This window comes from Homarus americanus, unplaced genomic scaffold (genome assembly GCF_018991925.1).
Source record: "Homarus americanus isolate GMGI-L3 unplaced genomic scaffold, GMGI_Hamer_2.0 scaffold48901, whole genome shotgun sequence".
Classification (NCBI taxonomy): Eukaryota; Metazoa; Arthropoda; class Malacostraca; order Decapoda; family Nephropidae; genus Homarus; species Homarus americanus.
Window position 1 is genome coordinate 88,010 of NW_024712261.1, and position 9,151 is coordinate 97,160.

At 53.4% G+C, this 9,151-nt stretch overlaps 1 protein-coding gene across 1 annotated transcript; it reads right to left on the reverse strand.

Moving 5' to 3' along the window:
• Nucleotides 1–1,145: 1,145 nt before the first annotated feature.
• On the reverse strand, nt 1,146–2,860 carry LOC121859856. Its single transcript, XM_042356821.1, has 2 exons — nt 2,125–2,860; nt 1,146–1,954 (listed from the first exon to the last, which is right to left on the reverse strand). Exons 1-2 carry the CDS (start codon nt 2,858–2,860, stop codon nt 1,146–1,148), a joined length of 1,545 nt encoding a protein of 514 aa, XP_042212755.1.
• Between the last annotated feature and the right edge of the window lie 6,291 nt (nt 2,861–9,151).

The window sequence follows — 9,151 nt, forward strand, 5'->3', positions numbered from 1 at the left end:
AAACACTAATTCATGATGTGTTTGTCTCATAATAAAACACTAATTCATGGTGTGTTTGTGTCACAACTCTTACTGGTATGCCTTAAGTGTTCGTGGAGTTTGTTGTAAGGAGGTTAATATAAATGTTCTGTCACTCGCGGCTACAAGCAGACAACTCAGTACTGGGAAATCTTGCTCAGGCGTTTCCTGTCTCGGTGACGCAGACAGAATATTTAGGTCAGGTGGTGCGGTGTGTTGGGGTGAATCTAAATCATGGCATGTACTGGGTTATGTGTGGGTTCAAGTCATGTGCTGGGTTATTTGTGAGCCAAGTTGATATCATAACATCTATCAATGCGGATCTATGCAGCATCTCCGAATGGGGAGGCATAAATTTGGTTAAATTCAATAAAAAGAAAACACATTAATTACCAATTACACTTTTGAAATTAGAAGATCTCCCACCAATTACATTTCAGGATGCAACTATTTGGCCACATTCTAAAATAGATACGCTAGGCGTCACCATTTCCTCTAATATGCCATGGAAGCCACACATCCACAACATTGCTGAAGCTGCCTCCCGAAAGCTGGGAATGCTGTACAGACATGGCCGGCGCTAGCCTATTTGGCGCCCTTAGCAGAACTGCAGCTGGCGCCCCCACCCGCCTCCCACTTCACGACTGGGTTTGCCCACAAAGTAATCAAGGTACCATATTGAAGAAACTGTATACCTTACACTGATCTATTTTAATTTGCTAATACATACATTAATTACAAATCCGTTTAAACTGTGGAATATCCAAAGAAAAGCACAATACAAGCAACATAAAATAATGGCATGAAAAGTGACTGTAAAAAACACTCAAAATCAAACTACCATTGTATTTAAACAATGAGCAATTCAATTAACATATGTTATGACATTCTGGTTTCCGCCGTGTTCTCCTCTTCACTACGTGCCTGCTTATAACAGTTATAACTTGACTCTTCTTGACTTCCTGGAAGCGAATTCGTCGATTACATCGTCATACGATAACTCCCTAGGGCCTAGACACTGCATGGTTCACACTGATTATGGCCGGCCCACTAAGACGTTCCTGCGCCATTGTGGATCGCAAATAAGTTTTTATCAGTTTTAACTTAGAAAAGCTCCGCTCTGCTGCCTACACTGTTACAGGGAGAGTTGCACAGATCCGCAGAGCTACCCACAAGTTCGGGAATACTTCAGTAAGTTTCTTTTCATGCAGGAAGGTAAGAAAATCCATTGTTGTCATTCTCTTGGAAGGCAAATCTGGGACACTCTGCAGCTCCATGGCCAGTTCCCTTCCATCAATGTCTGAGTGTCCCTCATGAGTAAGCGTGTTGCTGAGGGTTTGGCAGTGATCGACGATGTCTTTGTCAGACATGTCCGTGAACCCTAACAATACTTTAAACTTTTCACTCACCTCGCCCAAGGTCTTGAACCTCTCATTAAGAGAGGAAATCGCAGTGTCCACTACCACATTGAAAAATGTAGTCTCCATCCTCTTGAGTGCATCGCTGACATGTTCGTCTGCACTCTCATAGCTAAAGTGGCATTTTTTAGTTCTTAGTCTCTTCTGTTTCAGCACGGTGTCTACGTTCATCGCTTCACAGATTTCTTTAGCAATAGTTAGTGCCTCAGCAAAACCTGTATTTCTGTAGCTGACAATATTATCTCTGGTCTTCTTAAGCAGATCTACAGCCACGCCGAGCTGCATCGTAGTCGACTGCATTAGTTTGCTCACGTGCTGAATTTTGCTGAGTATATCATACCACACAACTGGGCAAATGACAAAACGGTATGACCCTACTTCCTCTGCCAACGATTGAGCCTCAACTTTGACGACAGGGTCAGTTGCAGATTCTCTGAACTCCAAAAGCGCTTCTCTGATTTGCGCAGGTTGATATTTAATTGCCTCCACACTTTTTACTCGGCTTTCCCATCTGACGTCTGACCACGATTTCAGAGTAATAATGATATGTTTTAAAAGAACTTGCCACCTCTGAGGGGAGACTGAAAACAATGTGAATAATTTCGTTAAATATCCGAAGTAACAAGTTGCATCTAGGGAGCTCTTGGCAGCGTCAGCTAATATCAAATTCAAATTATGGGCACCACACGGGACAAATAAGGCCCGAGAATTCTGTTGAAGAAGCCTGGCTTGAACTCTTTTGATGTTCCTCTCATATTTGCTCCATTGTCGTAAGATTGACCTCGACAATCCTCAAAAGAAATGTTCAGTTGTTTCAGTCTTCCGAGTAGAAGGCATGACAAATTTAGCCCAGAAGACTTCTCTACCTCAAGGAACCCCAAGAAATGCTCCTTTATTGTTGACTTGTCTTCAAGTGCCACTATCCTGATTATGAGAGAAAGTTGCTCTTTGTGACTCAAATCAGGGGTGCAGTCTAAAATAATAGAGAAGTATTTCGATGCTTTGATATCGTCCACGATTCTCTCAGTAATCTTTACACTTATAATGTTAATCAGTTCATTTTGGATCATTTGGCCAAGGTAGTGAGTGTGACTGTGATTGCCTGCATTACTTTCAACCCTACTTAAATGATTCTTCATAAATGGATCAAATTTAGCCAAAAGTTCCACTTCTTGGAGAAAATTACCATTGGAAGGACATTTAAGTTTTTCGGTTGACCCTCTTAGAGCCACTAGTCTAATGAGGACTTGGCGCCACCTGTTCCACTCAGCCATTAACTTTTCCATTTCCCGTCGGTCTATCGTCCTTCCTCTTGCATTGTTGACCTCCAGTTCCTTCCATGTTTTATTGTGTTCTATGCTACTTTCATGTGTGCTGAGGAAATGACTGGCATTTTTCCAATCATTGATGCCTTCTTCAGCCATTCTAACATGTTTCGTAGGAAACATTTTACAACAGAAGCAAAAAAGTTTATCCTGTTTCACCGAATAAATTAGCCAACTTCTTTGGATCTTCTCTCCATTTACTAAGATTCGGCGAAAGTAATCATGTTGACATCTTCTCCCATCCTTTTTTGGAAACACATAATTAGGATCAACCTGGTAAGGTCCTCTGAGAACAAGTTATGCTTTTTCCTGGTTGGACATTGAGGATGGCCAGTCAGTGGGGTGAACAGGTGCTGCCCTGGATGCAGTACATCCGAGCTGTGGTTGTGACACTGTATCTGTTGGCTGTGAGGAATGGAGCTGTGGTTGTGACACTGTATCTGTTGGCTGTGAAGAATGGAGCTGTGGTGGTGACACTGTATCTGTTGGCGCCCTTAGCGTCTTGCCCCAGCCTCGCTAGATAGGGTGGAATCAACGGCATTTCGTCTTATTAACTCTTCTCCCCGAGTCAATAATCTTTCCCCCCTTTCTCTTCGCCGCTAAGTTGCTTCTCTCTCCTTTACAAGTACTTTAACGGGCAATTTTCGGTAGATTTGGCATCCTGTCTTACCCGCGGTGCCCACCGATTTTGTGTGGATGTCTTACTAGAATAACCCGTTATAGTACATCCTTCTTTCCTCATTCAGCCAAACTGTGGAATGCTCTGCCTTCTTCTGTGTTTCCATACTCATACAATCTGTCTCACTTTAAAAAGCTGGTTTTCTGGCATCTTCGTGGTGTAAATTAATATAGTCTTTTTGACAGGGGTTGTGTTGACAGGGGATACGTTGATGTGGATTTGATTGACAGGGATTGACTAGATTAGAGATTGAGTTGACTGGGGACTGAATTAACAGGGGTTAAATTGATAGGCGGTTTGGTTGAGAGGAGTTGAAATGATTTTGAGTTGAATTGATAGTGGATTTAATTAACTGGGCTTAAGTTGACTGAGGTTGGGTTGACAGATTAAATTGATAGGAAGTTAAGTTGACTGTCAATATATAGGCAGTAGTACTCATATAAATGAGGATTATTAACCTGTATTTATTGTATAACTCACACAAACCAAATAAACTTCATAGACAACAACAACAATGAATACCTCTGATGCGCACAGGTCATCACCAAGTGCCTAGCCCCAGTGGACTTAAACCCTGTATCTCACACATGACAGACGTGTTAAAGGAGCTCTGTAAATTACCTCCTATATTCTCTCGCAAAAAGACGGTTGCTATCTATCGGTTAATTCGTTATTGATAACCATGGTGTGTTATATTTTGATAAATAAATACAAAAGCCGAATAGTGTTTGTGCGATCATTATGTTCTCTCATACAAATACCAAGTAAGTATAAGAGCTACAAGGTACCAGAAGGGGAACACCAGCTAGTATATATGATTATCTGACATTCCACAACGAGTTTACATTTGATAGAGGCAAAGGTGTGCCGAGGTTGATTTGACCAAGGATTGACTTGACAGGGAGTTGATAAGGACTGGTGGTTGAGTTGACTGGTGGTTGAGTTGACTGGTGGTTGAGTTGAATTGTGGTTGGGTTGACAGAGGGTTGAGTTGACTCCAGTTGAATGGCAGGGGTTGAGGTGACCTTAGGTTTCAACCACCATCCCGTCAATTCAACCCTGTCAGGTTAGCCCATCACAAATTTAAGTCGGAGAACATTTATGTTTAAACCCCGGAGTTGGCCGGGACTGAGCCAGGACTGAGTTGGCTGGGACTGAGTTGGCCGGGACTGAGTTGGCCGGACCGAGTTGGCTGGGCTGAGTTGGCTGGGACTGAGCCCGGGACTGAGTTGGCCGGGACGAGTTGGGCTGGGCTGAGCACGGACTGAGCTGGCCGGGGGTCGAGTAGTCTAGTGGCTAGATCATGTTGTGTGATGCTACATAAAATGATGGTGGTGTGGTGAGGCCGTGCAACAAGTGGTGGTAGAGGCCGGGCAACAAGTGGTGGTGGTAGAGGCCAGGCAACAAGTGGTGGTGTGGTGAGGCCGTGGCAACAGGTGGTGGTGTGGTGAGGCCGTGGCAACAAGTGTGGTGGTGTGGTGGGGGCCGTGGACAAGTGGTGGTGTGGTGAGGCCGTGGCAACAGGTGGTGGTGTGGTGGGGCCGTGGCAACAGAGTGGTGGTGTGGGTGGGGCTGTGGCAACAGAGGTGGTGGTGTGGTGGGGCCGTGGCAACAGGTGGTGGTGTGGTAGGGCCGTGGCAACAGGTGGTGGTGTGGTAGAGGTGTGGGGTGTGGGTGTGGGGTGGAGGCTGTGGCAATGGGGTGGTGTGGTGGGGGCCGTGGCAACAGAGTGGTTGGTGTGTGGGGGCAAATGGCAACAAGTGGTGGTGTGGAGTGAGGCCGTGGCAACAAGTTGGTGGTGTGGTAGGGCCGTGGCAACAGGTGGTGGTGGTGTGGTGGGGCCGTGGCAGGTGGTGGTGTGGTGGGGGCCGTGGCAACAGGGTGGTGGTGTGTGGGTGGGGCCGTGGCAACAAGGTGGTGGTGTGGTGGAGGCCGTGGCAAGCAAGTGGTGGTGTGGTGGGGGCCGTGGCAACAGGTGGTGGTGTGGTAGGGGCCGTGGCAGCAGGTGGTGGTGTGGTGGGGCCGTGGCAACAGGTGGTGGTGTGTGAGGTAGAGCCGTGGCAACAGGTGGTGGTGTGGTAGAGAATAGAAGTACAACAAGTGGTGTGGTGTGGTAGAGGCCGTGGCAACAGGTGGTGGTGTGGTAGAGGCCGTGGCAACAAGTGGTGGTGTGGTAGGAGCCGTTGGCAACAGGTGGTGGTGTGGTAGAGGCCGTGGCAACAGGTGGTGGTGTGGTAGAGGCCGTGGCAGCAGGTGGTGGTGTGGTAGAGGCCGTGGCAACAAGTGGTGGTGTGGTAGAGGCCGTGGCAACAGGTGGTGGTGTGGTAGAGGCCGTGGCAACAAGTGGTGGTGTGGTGGGGCCGTGGCAACAGGTGGTGTTGTGGTGAGGCCGTGGCAACAGGTGGTTGGTGGTATGGTGGGGCCGTGGCAACAGTAGGTGGTGGGTGGTGGGGCCATTGGCAACAATTGGTGTGAGGTAGAGGCCGTGGCAACAGGTGGTGGTGTGGGGTGAGGCCGTGGCAGCAAGTTGGTGTGTGTGGTAGAGGCCGTGGCAACAGGTGGTGGTGTGGTAGAGGCCGTGGCAACAGGTGGTGGTGTGGTAGAGGCCGTGGCAACAGGTGATGGTGTGGTGAGGCCGTGGCAAAAGGTGATGGTGTGGTAGAGGCCGTGGCAAGGTGGTGGTGTGGTAGGCCGTGGCAACAGGTGGATGGTGTGGTAGAGTGTGGCAACAGGTGGTGGTGTGGTAGAGGCCGTGGCAACAGGTGATGGTGTGGTGAGGCCGTGGCAGCAGGTGTGGTGGTGTGGTAGAGGCCATGGCACAAGTGGTGGTGTTGGTAGAGGCCGTGGCAACAGGTTGGTGGTGTGGTAGGGCCGTGGCAACAGGTGGTGGTGTGGTAGGGGCCGTGAAAGCAGCAGGTGGTTGGTGTGGTGGGGGCCGTGGCAACAGGTGGTGGTGTGGTGGGGCCGTGGCAGCAGGTGGTGGGATGTGGTGGGGGGCCGTGGCAGCAGGTGGTGGGTGTGGGTGGGGGAATGAAGTGTGAGTGGTGTGGATGGCAGTGTGACAGATGGTGGTGTGGTGGAGGCCGTGTGGCAGATTGGTGGTGTGGTAGGGGCCGTGAAAGCTGACAGGTGGTGGTGTGGTAGGGCCGTGGCAACAGGTGTGGTGTGGAGTGGGGAACGTGGCAACAGGTGGTGGTGTGGTGGGGGCCGTGGCAACAGGTGTGTGGTGTGGTAGGGCCCTGGCAACAGGTGGTGTGGTGGGGCCGTGGCAGGTGGTGGTGTGGTAGGTCAAGTGGTGGTGTGGGGCCGTGGCAACAGGTGGTGGTGTGGTGAGGGCCGTGGCAACAGGTGGTGGTGTGGTGGGGGCCGTGGCAACAGGTGGGTGGTGTGGGGCCGTGGAACAGGTGGTGGTAGTGGTAGAGGTGTGTGTGTGGTGGGGGTGTGGTGGGGCCAGGGTGGGGTGTGGTGGGGCGGGGGGGGGGGTGGGGGGGGGGGGGGGTGGGGTGGGGGGGGGTGGTGGTGTGGTAGAGGCCGTGGCAACAGGTGGTGGTGTGGTGAGGCCGGGGCAACAGGTGGTGGTGTGGTAGAGGCCGTGGCAACAGGTGGTGGTGGTGGGGGGCCGTGGCAACAGGTGGTGTGAGGGTGTGGAGAGGCCGTGGCAACAGGTGGTGGTGTGGTAGAGGCCGTGGCAACAGGTGGTGGTGTGGTAGGGCCGTGGCAACAGGTGGTGTTGGTGTGGGGCTGGCAACAACAGGTGGTGGTGTGGTGGGGCCGTGGCAACAGGTGGTGGTATGGTAGAGGTGTGCAGGGTGATGTTGTGGTAGGCCGTGGCAACAGGTGGTGGTATGGTAGAGGCCGTGGCAACAGGTGGTGGTGTGGTGGGGCCGTGGCAACAGGGTGGTGGTGTGGTGAGGCCGTGGCAACAGGTGGTGGTGTGGGTTGGGGCCAGTGAGCAACAGGTGATGGTGTGGTGGTAGGCCGTGGCAACAGGTGGTGGTGTGGTAGAGGCCGTGGCAACAGGTGGTGGTGTGGTAGAGGCAGTGGCAACAGGTGGTGGTGTGGTAGAGGCCGTGGCAACAGGTGATGGTGTGGTGGGGCCGTGGCAACAGGTGATGTGGTGGGAGCCGTGGCAACAGGTGGTGGTGTGGTAGAGGCCGTGGCAACAGGTGGTGGTGTGGTGAGGCCGTGGCAACAGGTGGTGGTGTGTGAGGCCAGTGGCAACAGGTGGTGGTGTGGTAGGGCCGTGGCAACAGGTGATGGGTGTGGTAGAGGCCGTGGCAACAGGTGTGATGGTGTGGTAGAGGCCGTGGCAACAGGTTTGGTGTGGTAGGGCCGTGGCAACAGGTGGTGTGTGGTAGAGCCGTGGTGAGTGGTGTGTGGGAAGGCCGTGGCAACAGGTGGTGGTGTGGTGGGGGCCGTGGAGAGATGGTGTGGTGGGGGCCAGGCGGTGGGTGGGGTGGTGTGGTGGGGCCGTGGCAACAGGTGATGGTGTGGTAGAGGCCGTGGCAACAGGTGGTGGTGTGGTGGGGCCGTGGCAACAGGTGGTGGTGTGGTGGGGCCGTGGCAGGTGGTGGTGTGGTGGGGCCGTGGCAACAGGTGGTGGTGTGGTGGGGCCGTGGCAACAGATGGGTGGTGTGGTGGGGCCGTGGCAACAGGTGGTGGTGTGGTGGGGCCGTGGCAACAGGTGGTGGTGTGGTAGAGGCCGTGGCAACAGGTGGTGGTGTGGTGGGGCCGTGGCAACAGGTGGTGGTGTGGTAGAGAGGCGTGGCAACAAGTTGGTGTGGTAGGGGCGTGGCAACAGGTGGTGGTGTGGTGGGGCCGTGGCAACAGGTGGTGGTGTGGTGGGGCCGTGGCAACAGGTGGTGGTGTGGTGGGGGCCGTGTGACAGGTGGTGGTGTGGTGGGGCCGTGGCAACAGGTGGTGGTGTGGTGGGGGCCGTGGCAGACAGGTGGTTGGTGTGGTTGGGGCCGTGGCAACAAGGGTGGTGGTGTGGTGGGGGCCGTGGACAGGTGGTGGTATGGTAGGGCCGTGACAGGTGGTGTGGTGTGGTAGATGACGTGGCAACAGGTGGTGGTGTGGTGGGGCCGTGTGACAGGTGATGGTGGTGTGGTAGAGGCCGTGGCAACAGGTGGTGGTGGTGGGGCCAAGCGTGGCAACAGGTGGTGGTGTGGTGAGGCCGTGGCAACAGGTGTGGTGTGGTGGGGCCGTGGCAACAGGTGGTGGTGTGGTGGATGCCGGTGGCAACAGGTGGTGGTGTGGTAGAGGCCGTGGCAACAGGTGGTGGTGTGGTAGAGGCCGTGGCAACAGGTGGTGGTGTGGTGGGGCCGTGGCAACATTGGTGTGGTGGGGAGGCCGTGGCAACAGGTGTGGTGTGGTGTAAAGTGGGGCCAGAGGTGGCAACAGGTGGTGGTGTGGTGGGGGGTATGGCAACAGGTGGTGGGTGTGGTAGAGCCGTGGCAACAGGTGGGGTAGTGTGGGGGCCGTGGCAACAGGTGGTGGTGGTGGTGGGGCCGTGGCAACAGGTGGTGGTGTGGTGGGGGCCGTGGCAACAGGTGGTGGTGTGGTGGGGATGGCAACAGGTGGTGGTGTGGTGGAGGCCGTGGCAACAGGTGGTGGGTGGTGGGGGCCGTGGCAACAGGTGGTGGTGTGGTAGAGGCCGTGGCAACAGGTGGTGGTGTGGTGAGGCCGTGGCAACAGGTGGTGGTGGTGGT

Excerpts from the sequence above, each read along its gene's own strand:
- LOC121859856 (XM_042356821.1), bottom strand. The coding sequence starts at position 2,860 with ATGGCTGAAGAAGGCATCAATGATTGGAAAAATGCCAGTCATTTCCTC. Across the intron at positions 1,955-2,124 it reads TCTCGGGCCTTATTTGTCCC|ACGTCAGATGGGAAAGCCGA; the intron begins GTGTGGTGCCCA and ends AATCGTGGTCAG.